This window comes from Lepisma saccharinum, chromosome 21, assembly GCF_977018435.1.
Source record: "Lepisma saccharinum chromosome 21, izLepSacc3.1, whole genome shotgun sequence".
Lineage (NCBI taxonomy): Eukaryota > Metazoa > Arthropoda > Insecta > Zygentoma > Lepismatidae > Lepisma > Lepisma saccharinum.
In genome coordinates, this window is record NC_139249.1 from 36,286,060 (window position 1) to 36,305,717 (window position 19,658).

Below are 19,658 nucleotides of genomic sequence, written 5' to 3' on the forward strand. Positions count from 1 at the left end.
ATTCCATTACATTTTCACTTCTAAATATTTCAGTAATTAACACACTAAAAAGATAAAAACAATTTTTCTCATTCATACACATCAAAATGTTCATCTTGGGTTCAAATCTGCTCATTTTTTGTTTTGATTTCAACGTAAGCATGCTGAATCTAGTCATGTGTACTGAGGCTCTGTCCTTGCTCATGTAGAAGTACTTTTGTTACTGACCTTTTAAAGCTGTTACATGTCGCACACGAGGTAACATCTGGTGGCAGCGCATTCCAACAATATGCAGAAGCAGCTTTGAAGGATGACAGGAATATGGATTTTGAGAATCTGTCCAGAATAAGTTTCTTAGTGTGTCGAGTCGTGTAGTTGTGTATGTCGTGTCTAAATTGGAGTCTGTCGTATATAAGTATGTCGGTGTTTTTGTTTGCAGAATTTTGAATATTGTTCAGGCCAGATGTAGTTTTCTGCGTCGTGTCATATTCAGCCAATTAACATCATTTAAGTAAGGCAGTATGTGATCCCTTCGTTTCAAGCTAAATGCAAAACGTATACAAGAATTCTGTACTTTTTGTGCAATTTTAGCATTCTTTTTTGTTAAATTAACACCGTAAACAACGTCACAGTAATCAAAAATGGGAAGAACTAGAGCTTGCATAAGATGCAATTTGACACCAGCCGAAAGTAAGTGCGATGATTTATAGAGTGATCTAAGTATACCATAAGCTTTTGAACTCTGAGACGTTATGTGGTTTTGCCAGTCAAGTTTCTCATTAAATATCACACCTAAGTTCTTAACAGTTGTGCAGTGTGGGACCCTCGCATCATTAATATTAATTGATAACCCATTTATTTCAATTTTATTTAAGGCAGCGCTAGAACCAATTAATGTAAAGCAGCATTTACAGGGGTTAATTACAAGACCATTACGTTTACACAACATTTCTCTCGTCTTCAGGGAATCTTCGAAATGTTGGACGTTAACACCGATTTATCCTGTCTGGTACCCAAGAACACTTGTTTGAATCACGTCATCAGGAAAGCTACAATTCCAATCTGATTGTTGCATACATGAACCTACAAATTCAGTAATATACTGATTTGCATGGTAAAAGTTGCTTTGTGATCTAATATTTGTGTTTTAAATTGGAACAATTTTAAATGCTAAATGTACAAGTACTGGTATCAGTGCAAGGAGCAGTTTGGTAAGAGCAGTACCGTCAGTATTGGTTCAAGTATGTTCCTTTTTTAAAAAAACTGAAAATAAATCATTGCCACTTTGCTTTATCTGGATATGTTATAGCTTTCATCATTTGTCTTTCTCAACAAGGAGAAAAGGATTAGAGAAACCTGTGGGCATTTTATTATTTTGAGTTGTATTTGTAGGGTTCTGGGCGTTCGTCGTCCCTGTCATCTCCAATCCATAGGATACCTGGATGTCTTCGGGAGTTCAATGGCCTTGATAAGTCTGGAATAGGTGAAAATCCATTTGAAGGAGAGAATGGCTATATATCTAGAGGTAGAGTATTATTATTATAACATAAACTTTTGTCATGGAGCCATAAAAGATTGTGAATTTAGAATTTGTGGCATTTTGATTTCTAAGCTAAGCACTATCTATGTAATTCATTTAGTGAGTTGAATAATATAAAGTAGAGTTGAGCGCATATTGATGCCGATATTTTATTTTTCCAGATGTTTTGAGGGGTGCAAAAATGCCATGGGTAACATTTGCAGAATCTAAATATCCTTGGAATTATGTAAAATGCATAATTTTCATTATTTTGGCAACAGCATAACCGAAAGAAATGGATTTTGTGATAAATAATTATCTTATATAAAATGAATATTTTAAAGTAAAAATTTTGAAACATTGATATAACTTAGTTTAAATTATATTGTAAAATTTATAAATATTGTGAACTACTTAAAATCATTTCAATTTCCAAATATCAGCATTTGTATCGACTCAGCCATGAAAGATGATGTAAAATAAAGTGGTTTTTGTCAAGTTATGGGGAGGGGAACATGATATGATCAAAGTTTATCGTTTGTTTCTCATAAATGAACATATCTACAATTTTTATAACTGTTAAGTTTGCAACAATTCACCATTCATATTTTAGCCGGCATTGTACCGTGCGTTCATTTCGATCTTCAGCCGAGAGATCGGGAGAAGCGTGGCAGGCGGCGCTGACGGAGATGCCGACATTTGCGCCCTGTAATGCCCGCTTATTTTTATGGACATATGCAGACATTTATATAAATATTGCAAAACGAGCACTAACCTGTGTTATAAGAGTATGGTTTTAATTTTAGTAGCTTAGTGGCTGTATGTGCTGATGATTTTGACATGCCCATATCCTGTGAAACACGGCGTAGAGGTTTGTTTGGAGAACGTTCTAACGCTGCACCAATTTCATCGAGTTTTGCTTCGGTGAGAATCCATCGTTTTTGGTTAGGTGTTTTATAATTTAACGATCCAGTTTCTCGTAATTTAAGGACAAGATGTCTAACCGTATCTCTATGTGGAGGTGAAACGCCTGGGAATTTCTGTACAAATTGCCTACACACGTCTCGACACGAGTCTGTTTTCACGTAAGTGTCATACATAAGAACTCTTTGTTCTAACGTGAACCTTGCGGCTGGCATTCCAATCGTCTCACTGACAAAACACACATACACACTGCAATAACACAAACAAGTAACGGCAAGTAACCAAGAATATCACTCTTGCGCACAGTACGAAATTAACACGCTCTTGGTTTACATCTGCTCGCCACTATAGGCCTATTCACAGCTCTGTCTTCATCTAGTCGCGAAGGAACAAAAAACTCGACCTCGGAGATTTTGGATTGCAAGGAAGCTCACGAAAACCATTGACTTTTAACGGTTTCGTATGCAGCGTAATCTTGATACAGTGTTGCACATTCGAAACCTCCAAACGATCCCCATCGCCACAAAACTCTGAATTTCAAGGGTATAAACTTAAGCAGGACGTTACTGGTCAAAACTATGATTAAAATGTTTTATTATTATCTGTGGCTCTTAACATCGTTTCTAAAGCGTATTTATTTGTGTATATAAGGGCAGAACTTGGATGAATTACAGAATAACTTTTGCATGTTATAACACAGGTTAGTGCTCGTTTTTTGCAATATTTATATAAATGTCTGCATATGTCCATAAAAATAATCGGGCATTACAGGCTGCAAATGTCGGCATCTCTGTCAGCACCGCCCGCAATGCTTCTCCCGATCTCTCGGCTGAAGATCGAAATGAATGCACGTTATAAAACAATATGTTAGCTCAACAACAATGGTTGTTCTAATATTATAGATATTTTGCGAATGCCTGTACACAAAGGTGAAAAAAATAAGAAGAGGAGCCAAAGAATGAATAAAAAGCATTAAGTTTGTATGATATACTTTCATTTTATCTGTTGAGTGTTTCATGTTTCCGTGGATTTTGATATTGACCACCCTTTAGGCTCTCAGTAAGTCAAGCTTTTTTATATTACATATATAGGGTAGATTTAATATATTCAGTCTCTGCATCTTGAAGTGAATAACAGTTGTGGTCCACTGGAAGTAACACTTCTTTCACTATTCCAATTATTCTATAGTGATATATTTATTTCCCTGTTGCGCATGTTTTTAATGTGTTGGTTTATCACTATTTCTGTTACATTATTTAGGCTGTAAAAATGTTCATGTTTTTATGAAAAAGCCTATAACTATTTATTCACAAACTTGCCCAGGGACAAGGCCTGAAGTGGGCATTGATATCTTCGGCTATTACTTTTATTCAACATTCACCCTCATTGTCACAATTATCTTAAAGAAGTGGGAAATGGACATAAAATAAGAAAAATAAAAGCTCGTAACAAGAAGTGTAATTTGGAATTTGATTTTTAATCACTGTGTAGGTTTTTTACTAACGTTTCAGTGATTGAGTCCCAGAAATATTGAAATAAACCTACAACAATGATTAAAAATTCAGCTCCATACAATATGAGTCAACAACCACCGATCGCCTATAAAGACAAAATGTAGTTATGCTTGAAACAAGAACTGCTTTTTGTTTTAATTGGCATGTTAAGATGATGATGATGTTTCACATTTCAGAAAGCCACCATCATGATGACAGTGAAGCCATAAAGAAGATCCTGGAAATCTTAAATGGAGATGCAACCGACGGTCGGATAGCTGAGAGAAAAAATGCGCTGACCCAGTTGATCAGACTAGTCAGGGAAGGAAGCACCCTAGCTGTAATAGATCATTTCAAGTAAGTGCACTTGTCTATTCTACAGTGTGTTCAGTTTGAAACCAGAAATATTTGTTCTCACATTTCGCTATGTGCCTGGCAAACCTATGGAGCATCCCATTGTTGATACTCTGAATGGCATTAGTGATGTTCATCTTCAGCTCATCCCAAGGTGTGTTGATTGTTTGTGTATGTGGTTTGTTTTAAGTGTCCCCGCAAAATGTATAGTCTGGGCTTCAAAGTTCATGAGATCTTGGTGGTCATTGTGTTTATATGTGATTGTATTGCCAGAAAATTCCTTCAGCATCATCATGGTAGGATTTGCTGTATGCCAGGTTGCACTGTCTTGCTGTATCCATCAGTGACGTTCATCATCTTGCAGTAAGGCTGTGAGCTACCTGACAGTATCTTGGTAGATCTCAGCATCAATGGTTGTTTCAAAGAGCAAAGGAGACGATTCCACTGGTCAACATTTAAAAAGAAAAAATCAGATGTTTTCAAACCAATAGGTGATTCTGGAAGTATTTTGAATGCTGATGACGAAAATAACATCCATTTTTTCCCATCATGTCAGGATTTTTTCCACGTCACTAATTTCAATTAACCCACCATATTGTAACTTTGAGCATTGGACATTTTGTGAAGGAAATTTTCATGACTGATTTTGAATATAAAACGTACGTAGTCAAAAGTCCATACAATATTCATGCCAATGTGTCATGTGAATGTGGAAGGTGGATTAAGTACATGCTATTATATGTGCATTTATAGTTCAAAATTGGGAGGATTTGTATAGTAGGAAATCAATCTTTTACTATCATCTAAACAGCCATTTATTGGGGAAATGATGAAACAACTCATTTTATTGTGAAATTAAGGCATTTAATATATTGCTGTTTTCTGACGAAACTAGACGTGATAGGTAAAAATGGATTTTATTTTTGGAATCAGCATGCTGAAATTATTCAGACACAACAGTCATCTGCGAGACATCAAAACCCATGTCGACCAGTGTTATTCATCTCCATGAGGTGGCACACCAGATAGATGCCAATTTTCAGATGCAGAGGGAACTCAATGAGATGCAAGTTTCAATTCTCCATGTTTGGTAATTTTGGCTACAGACATATCCACTGAGGTGAAACCGTGCCTTGACTGTGGAAAAAACATGATCTAAAATGAAAATGTCCCCCCAATTTCTCAACAGCAGTCGGAGATGCACAGTACAACCATGTTCAATGCCATCTACTCTCATCGCACTCCTCAGTCCTCACACCAGTTTATGCATCAGAGGAATTCATTCCCTTCCCCTCTCCTCTATTCCCCACCATGCACTTTCTGAATGGGACAATACAGGAATCAATTACCTCTATGAACTAAAAATGCGCAGGGTGTCTACAAATTAGGTAAGAACAAAATTCCCTGGCTTTTCCAGGCCAGGAACCAAAATATTCCAGACCAAGTCAGTAATAATGAGAAGGGAAACTGAACAGAAATTGACTGTTGGATAGGTGTGTCAAGGGGCTGAAGTTTTATGTATTAGAAAAGAATTATTTTCCATAAAAAACCAGCAATTGCAGCATACATAATATACATATAACATTACTAAAATTCAATAACATATGTATTACTCCTAACACAAACACAACCCCTAAGAGTGATAAATTCTAAAAGTCACTGTAATATGTATAATTTCTGCTGAAACTACCAGTAATACTCAGTATAGTTTGTGAACAACAAATTTAAAATTTCTTGCTTAGTCTGTTTTCCTCTGTTCAAAAATCTGCTTTCAATGCATTACAAACAAAAAAAAAGTTTTAATTTTTTTCAGAAACAGTAAATTTCCCTGACATTTCAATGACTTTTCCAGAAAAAGTAAATTCCCTAACTTTTCCATGTTTCCCAAACTAGTAATCACCCTGACACCGGTTTTAAATTGAATGTACTTTACATGTGAACTTAGCACTCTCTATTAGAGAGAATGTGAGCAGGAGATGTACAATTGTAGAAATATGAGTATAATCAAGAAGAGAACTATGTGAATTGTAATAGGTGAAATTATTCTAATTGATGGCACTTTCTTTGCAGAGTTTTGCTCAGGGTCCTGTTGGAGCAGTTGACCAGCCCTGAAGGTGGTGTCCGAGCCCTTGTCTTAGGAGTTCTTATGGAGATGTTCAAGAAACGATCGATGACTGCCTGTTTCCAGAGCTACATAGAACTCTTGATTCTGAAAGTCCTTCAGGCACACAAAGACGGTGACAAAGATGTAAGTTTATTCTGTATTTAAGAAAACATGATCCTCTCACTTGTTTATATCATCACTTAATCATGTGCCAACGCCTGGATAACATGTGGTCAACATCGAATCCCATCTTTGCTGTTCATTATCTGGATTTCTAGGCCAGTTCATATGTGGTCACATATCGAACAATAAATTCAACTTAGTTAAGTTTTCTTAATAAAAACATCAGAACATATATTTGAGATGAGTGAATATATTGCCATCGGCCAATACTTTTCTACCATTTTGATGTTTCACGGGGTTCACAAAGATGCCACATGACAATTTTACACTCTTACCATATTTGCCACATATAACCCCCACATTTTTGAGGAAAAATTTTTATCACCAAATTTATAATTAATTTTCAGTATTTCAAGCATAAAGTAATATGCAATATGTTACTTTCAAAAAATAACTTACTACCTAATCTAACTAGGAAAGTATAAATTTTAATCTTCTTCGTCACACACCGCAAGGAAGCAAGAATGAATTGTCTAACTCTGAACAGAGAAAATGTCCAGAAATGAAGATAATCAAAAACTGAGTATCGGCGTATAAAACTCGCCCTGTTTTTCAGACTAATTTTTTAAGGAAAAATGCACATCTTATACTCTGGAAAAATATGGTACTCTGAAAATTATGCAAGTTCTTTTTATTTTCCACCAGTTTTGTGTGAAAAACTGGATTTTGTGATTAACATGCTTTTTAATATTCTGATGTAATTCTTGAAAAATCAACGCATATAATTGGAATGGAATATTTACACGCTAATATTAATCATTCTTTTTAGTAACTTTAATTATTACAATTTCAAATATCTGTATTGGTGTCAGTGGGAATCAGTATGTGTATTGGCTCGGCCCTAAAATTTTCATAGAAATTTATATAATTTTTCAGTGCCTCATTGCCAGTGTTACACAGAAAAGAAAAAAGCATCTTGTAGCTCATTTACAGATATCATCTATTCCTGTTTTCAGGTTGTCCGAGCAGCAGAAGCATGTGCTGCCACTATGGGGAGCGTGTTACCAGCGGATGTTGTGATCCGCGTTCTCAACCCTCTGATCAAGACCGGAGACTTTCCTGTGAACCAGGCTGCAATAAAAATGCTTACACGGTTAATTGAACAAAAGGATAAGGAAGCGATTGAGCCTCATCTAACCGATCTTATGCCAGGTTTGCTTAAGGTAAGTCATATCGTATGCTGACCCAGATTTTTTTTTTCATCCGCCTCCTTAAACTGTATGTAGTCAGGATACAGTAATGGGTTTCATTTTTGGAATGGTAAAGTTCCCCGTGCCATAAAGGCACATTTAGGGGATGGGGGGGGGGGGGGGTAGGGTCCCATACATTCTCAATCTTGCTCATTTTGGAGGTGAGGTGATCAGCACCATGTTCTGGCCACCTTTACCCCCCAGGGTTGCCCCAGGTACCCATTGATTTGAGGCTGGGTGAGACCGAGAGCCACTTTATGCAGGGACAAGGCCGGAAAAATTCCGACCTTAAATCATCCACCCTGGGAATCGAATCCGGATTTCCCACGTTGCAGTCAGATGCCCTACCGACTTGACCACCACTGCTCTTCACTTTAGAAATAGAAACTATATTTATGTTTCAAATTTGGAAATGTGGAATTTTACTTTATTTCATTAGATACATTTTATTAAGAATTGAAACTTGCATGGATTACAGGAAGACACGATGTTCAATTTCTGTCCTGCCACACTGGGTCACTTCTCTTCATTCTTTCTACAGGGTGCCAACTGACATGAATTCCTTGAATTCTGGATGAATTTTCTTCATAGACATAAAAAATGGCCATATTTAATTCAAAATTCACTTGTTTAGCGTTCTATGTATCTTCATTAACCTTTTGAGGCCCAAGGCCTTTTTCACAAGTAAGCCTCTATTGCCCGAGCCGATTTTGAGCAAAATGCAGAGTTTCAATTAAATGAGTGTAGATCGGAGGCTAATTGCCCTAGAGAGATGAGTGATATACCGTTGTACGCGGAATGAACCAGAGATTCAGACTATATGAAATTTTTGCAAATTCGGCATATATGTGGCTGGGGCTAACTCTCAAAATTCCAAAATTTCGGGGAAAAAAATTTTGTTCCCCCAGCCTCCCCTCAAGCAAAAAGTACATGACAGTGTCGACATGCACATGGAAATGATCGCTAACATGTAAGGAACACAAAAATATTTGCATTATTATCATATGACCAATGTAACTTGAGTTACACCCCCAAAAAGAATTTTCGGCACGCCACTGATTCAAGCTTCAAAATGCAGCGGTACCTTGAAATGACTTTAGCTCAGAGACTATTTGCCCTGGAGATATGAACGATATACCGTTGTATGCAGAATGAATCACAGATTCAGACGATATATAATTTATGCACATTCGGTGCACATATGGAGTGGGAAAGGGGGGAAATCCCTTGAAATTTATTTTTTTAAATGGGGTTTCTCCCCCCCGAAAAAAAAGGATATGAAAAGTTTAAAATGCACATAGAAATTATCGCTGGCATGTAAGAAACAGAAAAATATTTGCATCATTGCCGTATGACCAATGTAACGCGAGCTGTACCCCTGAAACGAAAGGTTTGTACGCCACTGTCTCAAGCTTCGGAATTGAGCGAAATGCAGAGTTACATTGAATTGACTACAGCTCAGAGACTATTTGCCCTGGAGATATGAACAATATACCGTTGTACGTAGAATGAATCACAGATTCAGACGATTTATAATTTATGCACATTTGGCGTACATATGGAGGGGGAAAGGGGGGAAATCCCCTAAAAATCCCTTTTTTAAAAAAATGGGGGTTTCCCCCCACGCCCCCGAAAAAAGGATATCAAAATGCAAATAATTTTATGCAAATTCAGCATATATATGGAGGGGGGAGGGAGTCCTTGGAAGTATGTCACTTCAGTCAAAAAATATCCTCGCACTTGGGCACAAAACGATACACACATACGCACAACTTTCACGGACGAAAAGCTAGAACGCACTGAAAAATGAACGCCGATTCTTGCAGCTGCTTGACATTCTATTTTTAGACAATGCTTGGTGTTCAACAATGTTCAACATTTGTGGAACACTTGTGCTTACAAACAAAGGTTTCCTTCAGCGCACTTCGAATTCCCATTCTCACAACGCAGATTCAACAACCAGTTTTCCACCTCCCCCCCACCCCCACCCAATGCTTCCGCCCTCACGGAAAACTTTCATTTTGACATCGGATACTTATAAACAAGCTTCCTTCGAATGCAGATAGCAGGAGGACGTGAAAAGCATTGCTTTAGAACAACAAAGCCGGTCTTCCTTTGTCGGCAAAAATTTGACGTTGAAAAGAGCCGCAAAAGAGAAGTACCTTTTCCCCTCCATTTTCATGAAGACAAAAAAAAATGCAAAAAACCATTTCTGTTAAATGCATGTGTTAGGAACAATATAAAAAAATAAAATCGAAATTCTAGCCAAAAATAGAAAAGTTATAATGTAAAAACTATGACCTTGACACAGCATCTCGTTTGAGACGCTTGGTTCTGTGAGGGTTACTTTTGGGTATCTCATTCGAGACGCTTGGGCAGCAAAAGGTTAAAGATTATATTATTACTTTGAGACATAGTCTAGGGGAAGGGAGCATGAAAACTGACCTTCACTCGCCTATTAAAAAGTAATCAACAATATCACAGTGTACCATTCTTTCTGCATATATCTTCTTATGTTGTAGATACTTTTTAACATATGTGGATTTCTTCTTTCTTTTTATCAAGAGGACACAATGAGCCCATCAGTTCTACCGTGGAAGATTTATGATGGCAATGTAATTACTTATTTTTATAATATCCAAAGTTTTGTTCAGATGTTTCAGTGGTGGTACCAGTTAATCAGTACATAAATTGTCGCATGATACTGGTAATGAATATGCTATTTTTGATAATCCAGTATTTCTGTTCCATGCCCTTTTGTAATTTTCTTACGTGTTATCTATGTTCAGTGACTGCATATTTTTTCTGGTGTCCCCAGTCGCACAGTGGTTAATGATGTCGCCTCGTAATTGAGGAATCCCAGGTTCGAGTCCCAGTGGCTTGTGCCTCACTTCAAACTAGATCTGGTCTCAATTAGTCTATAGCCAACCTCTGTGGCAGAGCGGTTAGCATAGCATGCTGCAGGACCAGGGATCATGGGTTCGAATCCCAGCCCAGACATGGTTGTTCTTTGTGAGTGTCCCTTCATCATAGCATCACTCATTTTCATCTTTGAAGTTAGCCAAAAGTGGTAGAAAAGTGAAGTAAGATGAATCAACTCAATTGAATCAATTAGTCTATAGTGTGTACACTACCATATTTATGCATGTATAATGTACATCCTGGTTTTGATAGGGAAAAGCTCCAAACAATATCTGGTGGCACAATTTGGGCTCAGATTAAGATGGGAAAGGGGACGAAATATACTGGTGCTTTTAAGTTGCAAAGTTTTGTGGTACATGCAGGAAAACAGTAGCAGTGTTGCAGCTCGAAAATTTGAACTTGGTTATAATCAGGGGTCTGAAAACACAGGGTGCCTGAAAATTTTCACCTGGCACCTGAATTTTCAAATTTAGTTCTAAAAGAAAATTGTATTTTTGAAAAGTATTTCTAGTTCGCTTATGGAAATTTCCATTACCAGTTTTTTTTTTTTTTTAAATAACAATTACACTGTGTTTTTTCAATATTAATGAGTTTTCTTTATCATGTACGTGTACCATTTAATCAGAATAATGAACATACCATTATAAACGTTTGCGGTGCTACTAACCAAATTTTAAAATGTGTGGCGATATGGAAGATTGGCCATATATTAGAATATGTAGTATAGTTACTCATGTTGTTACCGGTAGAGCCTTCTTTAGGAAGGCCACTCCGGTGCAAGAATTAATTACTTTTAATCCAGTCTTGCAGTAATTAATAAATTAAATGTTTTAAAATAATATTCCAAAATGTGTAGCTTTGTTAGTTCGATTTATGGCCATCTTAGATCATATTTGCAAAAGAAGAAAAATCTGGTGCCTGAATTATTTTAAGTTTTTTCTTCCCCTGGTTATAATCTAGCTTTACAGTTTGTTTTGTGTTTTTTTTAATAGTGAAAATTCGTTCTCTCTTTGCACTAGGCATATGACAATGAAGAGAGTAGCGTAAGGAAGTCTGCTGTGTTCTGTATGGTGGCTCTTCATTCAGTGGTTGGAGAGGAGGATATGACCCCGCACCTGAAGCCTTTGAACGGAAGCAAGATGAAGCTTCTGCATCTGTACATCAAGAGATCTAAGCAGAGCTCTGAGCCTGCGTCTCCAAAGAGCACGCCTCCGGAATGAGTGAACCTTTGCCGGAAATCTCCTGGATCGTGCTAATTTAGGAGAAGAAACGTAGCGTGCAACATGCATTCCAGATCACGCAATGCTTCTGCTGTCTACATTTTGCAGGACTCTGTGTTTTCTTGGCTGGTTTGCTAGGCAAGTGTGAGGCTCTGCATTACTTATTCACTCCCGTTGTAGATGCAAATGAAAAAAAATAACAAGAACAATAACAATTACGAGCCCCCCTTTCTGCTACGGTATCAACGCCGTCCTTCGAAACGGCCTTACATGCCCTGCCGAACATTATGGTAGCAAATTTGTTTTGAACTATTGTACATTTTTTGAGCTAATTTTAATTTGTATTTTTTACTCGATACAAAAAAATGGCAGTGTTAATCTTCATTTGCCATTGACAGCAGTGTGTATCTGCAAAGAAATTGATTTTTCATATGCAATGAGATTTAAGTGTAAAACAGAATTAGTTGTAGCATGCTTTCTGTTTTACGTGAATTTGGACCTAGATGTAGAATAAAATTAAGAAGAATTTTAGTCTGAAAGAACCTTATTGGGAATTATGAAGACTGGTGTGCAACTGCATTGTTAGCAAGAAAAGGAGAATCCAGCGCAGAACTTTCCATGCACGGTGGCTTCAGTGAAGGGGAACTAGTCATACAGTGAGAGATTCATGGAAGTGTTACTGAATGTGTTAAAGGAGGGGGGGGAAGTTCAACTATATGTTAATATGTTTGCCAGTTTTTCCTATAAGGTTAATAGCTTGTGTTACCGAATGGATTCACCAAAAGAAAAACATCTCAATTTAAATGCATAAGTTTGAAACTCTTAAGAAAGAAATTGACTATGCCAGTCATGATGTTCACGAGGCATTTGTTTTTTTTGTTTATGTATAAGGGCTCAATTGACTGAAGAGTTGTATTACTGGAAAAACATTTTTTGAATGTTCTTTGTGTGGCTGTGTGTGTGCGTGTTTGTGTGTATGTGCTGTATAATGCTTACATGAGACTGATAACGAACAAGTGAATCAAAAGAAAAGAAACAAAATATCACGTCAGGAAGATTTTCATGGAGAATGAAATGAAATTAGAATGGGTGCATGCATAATTATGTTAATAAACTTCTTACTATGGCCCTTCTGAAATGTAAATAGTAAGTCCAGTATTGTGTAAGATGTCCACAAGGTGTCCAGGTGAGAAGGAAAACGCGAGCCATTTTTTTCTTTTCACGATACATCATTGGTATATATTTCGAAGGAAAGTTTTCTATTCTTGCATTGGTGTACAGTTATGTAACTCTTTTTGAGTTAGTATATTTAATAAGGAATTTAATAATATAGATGCAGTATTGCATCTTTTTATGTTTTGATCTTTATGTGCATAAAATTTCTTACGTTACCAAGGTGCAATGGTTACACAAAGAAAACAGTGAAATGATTATAAGATATACTCTAAATCTGACATTGCATTTAGAGTTCAAAGAAGTAAGATAATTATTACTAAAACTTGAGTAATTCAGTAACGTATCTTTTTTTGAAATCTTTACAATTTCATTATTCAACATGACTTTTTGCAAAGTATGCTGCAAATCCTAATGTGTAAGTAGAAATGCATATAATGAGAGACACCTTGTGCGTGTATGGCCATAATATTCTGCGTAGTATGAAGTTTGCATTTTAGGGCAAGTGTTGCCTCATGCTCGTAGCCTATGCAATGGCTGTTGTAGCCAGATTGGCAAAGTGTTAAGTTTAATTCATAAACTTTACTGTTTCTATGCTTGTTTTGTGATGTAATGAACTATCTTCACATTCAAATTATTGTAATTCTATTTGAGAACTTTATCTTATTCACAACACTGCTTTGGAAGAGAAGTGTAGTATAGCGTTTTTCATAATAGATCATTTGTAAGTGAGTGTGCGAGCGAGTGAATGTGTGCTTGAGTACAAGATCACACCAGCAGGAAATTAAAAGCATAATATCAGCTAAGCTAACCCAATGGGAAGTGGGGTTGCTAAAAGAATAAACAAAGAACAATAGATTATGTACCATAACATTCTCAAAACTTAATATGACTTATATGCCCAAACGTACATGTTCATAGTACATAATTACTAAAATAAACAAGTTTGTAAGACTAAAAATAATTTGGTTATTCTTATTTTCCTCTGCCCTATATTATGAGGTATGTTTAGCATCTTCTTGTTGTGCCCCTCTGCCTTTTCAAATGATTGAAAAGCTAAATCGGTGAAACCTTCAGCTTTGAAATGTTTTTGTTTTTTGTTTATTTGTACCATATTTGACTGGATAATCATCACAGATTTTATTCTAATTGTTTTCGAAAAGAAAAGAAATGGGGCTGTAGGACTATTATGTTAAGCTTTTTAGAAAATATGTGTCAGTATTACTGGTACTTAACAATACTTTGACTAGAGGCATGCATATTTCGTTTTTGACGAAAACACGAAACGTGAAATAACACTTCATAATGTTAATTTTTCATGTTTCTGAAAGATGTGAGGTGCATTTTCCTACCCTGTTTTGTCACGAAATGATGCGAAATGAACTGCAAAATGCGAAATAGATTCTTAAACACGAAATTTACCGTTTATATACTGATGCGACATTTTATAAAAGTATCCTGCGAGTTATGCAATTCACGGAAAATTGATTAATTCTGCTGTAAATATTTGAGAAGCAAAAATGAACCCCTTTTATACAGGAATAAACTTAATATTATGGTAATAATTAAATATGCTATTAGAAGGGATATGTTTATTTTGTGTAATAGTGTAGTTCTTAAATCAAATTTTGGATTATATTCACATTTTTAAAACCAAAATGTCATTTTATATGCCGCTTTTTCACCACTATAACAGCGAAATTCCATTTTATTTACCACTTTTGAACCCAAAATTGTGTCTGGTTTTGGTACCAGAATTTTGCTTTTTTATTTACCAAAAATATGTGCCTCTATTTATGACTAACCTGTCTTTTGTGCAAGATTAGATGCACAATACTCGTGGCAAGGATATATGTTAAAATTGAATAGTCTAAATTGGCAAACATAATTTCTTTGTGAAAGTTCAGCAAATATTTTTCTGGTCTGGAAAAAATTAACACAATAGTAGTTATTGATTTGTGCATTATGGTCGAAATATTACACAGAAAATTTAGTAGTGTCATGAATTACGGACTTGCAAAATGTAATTTTCTGTGTCTGTGCCACTGTTCGTTGGTTGCCTTATCTGATGTGCTGTTATGCAAGATTGTAGAAGGTTACAAACCAATTTTCAATTAAACCAATTTTTGGACAAGGTGTACAGTGAAATACTGTCTCTAGTGAAACTACAGATGACGGGAGCAAATGCAGAAATGCAACAAAGCAAGACGAACATGATCAGGGCTCGAAAAATCCCGGTCGTCATGGCGACTAAAAATTTCAGCCTGGCGACTGTGATCTTTTGCTGTTATATGTACGATATTTTGATGATTCTAAGTTCAAATTGCAGTACAGCGTAAGCTAGCATATGATTTTTTTTTATCAACGTTGTGAACATTCCATAGAGTTCGTAACAATTTCTTACCCTTTGCTCCCAACACCCCATTTCCTGCTTTCTCAAATAATGTAGCGATGTTTTGAATATTGTGATGCTCAGCATCTTATACTGAGTGTTTCAAAAGTTGCACAACCCAAACTTTGGAAATGTGTATACCTATCATGAAAATCATAAGAGATATTTACACCGGGTTTTCTGCATTCATGAAAATCATAAAAGATATTTACACTGGGTTTTCTGCATTATAAAGCCTCATCCATTGAAATATTTTTCAATGCTTAAAATTATCAGTTCACTCCATACAGAAAATTATATAAATTAATAACTGACGGAAAGCACCATTCAAATTTTTCCAGAAATGAACTTTTGAGTAAGAAAAATATGTAAGAAATTATCGAAGGGTCATAATCAGACATTTGATGACTGATGCCATGTCAGTCTGTCATTTGCGACCAATATTCGTCATGTGCAACATTTGATGAATTTTTGACTGGCGATTTTATGGGTTGAGCGAAAAGTGCCATTTTTGGGACATACCTTCGTATATGGCAACACTAGCAGGTCGAAATATTGCCAACAGTCGCAAACATGTGTCTTAAGTATTGGCTATACATTTTCGTGAAAAATCGTAAATCAAGATTTTGTGCCAAAATTGGACTCTTGAGAGAATCCTAGGCTGCCCCTGTTTACATTGAATTATATTTGCTCACTTTCGCTGCTACTGTGCGTGTTTGTTTTAATTGATTCAGTATGGTGTATTCATTGGAGCAGTGCGTGTACATTGCTGAAGAGTATTTTACTACTCATTCTTACACTCATGTGCAAGAAGTTTTCCAATAAAAATGCCCTCCCTGCTTCTGCTGTAGCTACCTCACAAAGCAACTGTTTTACAACCAAACCACCAACAAATGATCCCACAAATTGTTTAAGAGTTGGCATTTATTGTTGAAAATTAATTCTCAGATGTCTTCAGCAAATGAACAATGTTTTTTTTTTTAAATAATGTAATTGCCTTTATTTAGATAAATGCTAACATAAATTTATGAACCCAGTGATAGCCTATAGGATTAGTTTAGTACAGAAAACCCAGTGTAAATATCTTACGATTTTCATGATATACATTTTCAAAGTTTGAATTGTGCGACTTTTGAAACATTCTGTAGTATGCACAATTGCTAGTAGGTGTTTTCCTGGCGCCAGATTTTCAGAGCGGGCGCCTAGCTTTGAAGAAAATTTTTCGAGCACTGAACATGATATAAACGAGTTCCAGTCCCCTTCTGTAAATAGATAGGCACAGGAATCAAAGGAAGGAAAGAAATAATTAAGGAGGGGAGTAAAATATTTGAATTAAAAAACAACTTAGGAAAACGAACCTCAGGGTTTATCATTTAAGAACAACAACAATATTGTTTGACAAGGTGCCGACTTTCAAGTCCTATACCTTATCTGAAATAAATTGGACTCGCCTATAACTAAAGCTGGAAAACACGTCCACAATGTTTTCTATTTCCCCTCATTTCCAATAATGCTATTTAAGTGCGAACCCGTGGCAAAATAGCCCCTTGAGGGCCAGGGCCTACCTACCGACTGCCGAGGTGGGAGATCATCCAACCAGTTACGGGGTAACGTGTGGTCAGCACGATAAATCCCGTCGTCGTCGTAGGTTTCCATGACCAAGTTACACTACTCATTCGTAGCTCCCCAATTTCCTCTTGATGGTGGATCCCATATACAGGATGAAATCTCAGGAGAAAGGTTGTTACACTTCCGCCAGGAGACTAAAACCTGCGTATGTCCCATAGCCAGAGCCCGAAGCATGATGCCTTAGACCGCACTGCCATGGTGCGGAACATTTAAGTGTGATTGATGTGACATTTATGCTGAACTTGCAGAATAGTTAACACAGCAAACTCATGTTGAAACTATCCAACTTTGCCACATACAAATTTCACTATGAAGCCATGTTATAGACATTAAGAGCTTTCTGTGTTGAGTGCAAACTCCCAACTTGAGTTCGTTGACTGCTTCTGGTCCTGCAACCTCAACTGCGTGAACAAGTTATTAAAAGTGTGTATGCTCTATCTAGTTTGTGGGCAAGTTGACTTATCATCTAGTGTAGAATCCTATTTTCATCTCTTACACACTTGTGATCGCAATTAATCACGGAATCCAACAAATCAGAGGCTGAACCCAAAATGAGCATTATTGAATGGATGGATGACAGAGACCTGATTGGCAGTACAAGAAGAGTTGTCAGGAATAAAGTTAGTCCAGGAATAAATCTTTTAAAATGGTTTATACTTCTTATTTTGCTAACCAATTCTATTGCAATTAGCAGCATTGGACATTCCTTCATTGAGGTTTGTTCGACATGACAGAAGATGTACACCATTCACAACAGCTATCATTGTTGCCGTCCTTAATGATATGTCCACAGGGAGTCTACAGAAATCTGTGTGTCAAGAGTCTCATGTAAGTGGCCTCACATTAAGCGATTGTATCTCTCTCTTAAGCCATAAAAGCCACATTACATCCAGCAATTGTTTCCTGACAACTGTGACCAGGGAATGGAATTTGCAGAAAATTTTCTATCGTGGCATGTTGAATTTATAAAATTTTGGGCCCTAGGCTATCCTTTGCTTTGGATACTGCCGATATTATTGTTATTATAATCGGGTAGAAAAACACAGGGTGCCCGGTCATCATGGCACCTGAATTTTCAAATTGTCCTAATTTATTATATTTTTAATTTGAGTTTGCTTATGGAAATTCCCATCACTTGTTTTTAAAAATAACAAGTGCATTATGTGTTTTTTAACTAGGAGACCGGTGATTTCGTAGCTACCTGTTAGGACGAACCATGTTAATTATTTTGTTTATTAGATTTTTATGCAGTCGTTTTGACGGGTACAGTTTTTCCAAGCCATACTTTTCACGGCTTTTATTCTGAGCATGAAACAACATCTGTGTTTCTCTATTTTATTTTCACATCATTATAACCATTCATTCCAAATTCTGCCTCCTACGGTGGCTAATTCATATTCAGTTAAATCATGGAAGACGTAGAGTTAACATTGTCAAAATTATAATTAAATATACACTAGACTCTCGCTAATCCGGCCCTCAATAGTCTGCCCTCTCAGAAGTTCGGCCTGTAGTCACTCAAGCAGAAATGACGTGCACAACAATGAATTATCATGTTCAACAATGTTGTTAGTTAAAAATGTTAAACAATGCTATACATACGTACAGTATTTGAAATTGTGACTTTCTTACAGTAACGTTCAGTATGTACTATGGCTTCTAAAAGGAAACACGTAAAGTACAGCCTGTATGTGTTTAAACTACATAGTAGTACGTAATTTCCGACCCTCTCAATAATCCGGCACCCATATATGCAAGGAATGGCCGGATTAGCGAGAGTCTAGTGTATATGTAAATACATAAATAGATCACCTGTCAACGTCATAGTGTGTATGTGTATTTCATGTATTTATTCATTTATTTCTTCATGCGTATATTTTATTTCTTTACTTATGGTGTATTTCTTTATTTATGGTGTATTTTTATTTATTTTTGTATTTGTAGAAACATTATTCCTTACCATTTAGATTACGAATGCTTTTTTCATTGGTGGGTACTTTAGAAAATAAAATTACGTTAATCGTGAAAATTAGAATTACACGAACACACACTTGGAAGTGAAAAAAATGCTGGTCTCTGTGGTGTAGAGTTTAGCACATCACACTGCAATGGCAGAGTTCCCGGGTTTGAATCCTGGCCTGGGCATGGGTGTTTGTGAGTGTCCATTCATCATATCATCACTCATCCCCATGGGCGTCCGGAAGGGGGGGCCGTGGCCCCCCCTGGTAAAGGAAAGTCAACCAAAAATTATGTATTTCACACATATAATTTCATTTTAGCCACAATAATATGTGTTAATTATTGCATAAACACTATAAATTCAAATTTAAGCAATGTTTTTTAGGGAACAACACTATTTTTGGGGAAAATGTGCGTTGTTTGCCCCCCCTGGAAAAAAATCCTGCGGACGTCCATGCTCATCCCCATCTTCGCAATTAGCCAAAGGTGGCACAAAAGCGAAGTAAAATAAAATAATTCAATAAAGGAGGAAACCTGTATTGCCATCATCTTGCACATCTTCATCTGAAAAATAATTGTAGACAAGTTCGTAAGTCGTATTTAATGAACATCTATTC

General features: G+C 36.4%; 1 protein-coding gene across 8 annotated transcripts in view; it reads left to right on the forward strand.

Annotated features, from left to right (window-relative positions):
• The window catches only part of chb (CLIP-associating protein), a 391,332-nt gene extending 377,303 nt beyond the window's left edge, over positions 1 to 14,029 (forward strand). For all 8 annotated transcript variants that reach the window (XM_083142339.1, XM_083142344.1, XM_083142341.1 and 5 more), the window contains 5 exons: positions 1,372 to 1,504; positions 4,113 to 4,272; positions 6,340 to 6,517; positions 7,513 to 7,719; positions 11,688 to 14,029. In XM_083142339.1, coding sequence (XP_082998465.1) covers positions 1,372 to 1,504; positions 4,113 to 4,272; positions 6,340 to 6,517; positions 7,513 to 7,719; positions 11,688 to 11,888 — 879 coding nt within the window. In that variant the 3' untranslated portion in view covers positions 11,889 to 14,029. The remainder of the gene's footprint in view (positions 1 to 1,371; positions 1,505 to 4,112; positions 4,273 to 6,339; positions 6,518 to 7,512; positions 7,720 to 11,687) is intronic.
• Positions 14,030 to 19,658: the final 5,629 nt, after the last annotated feature.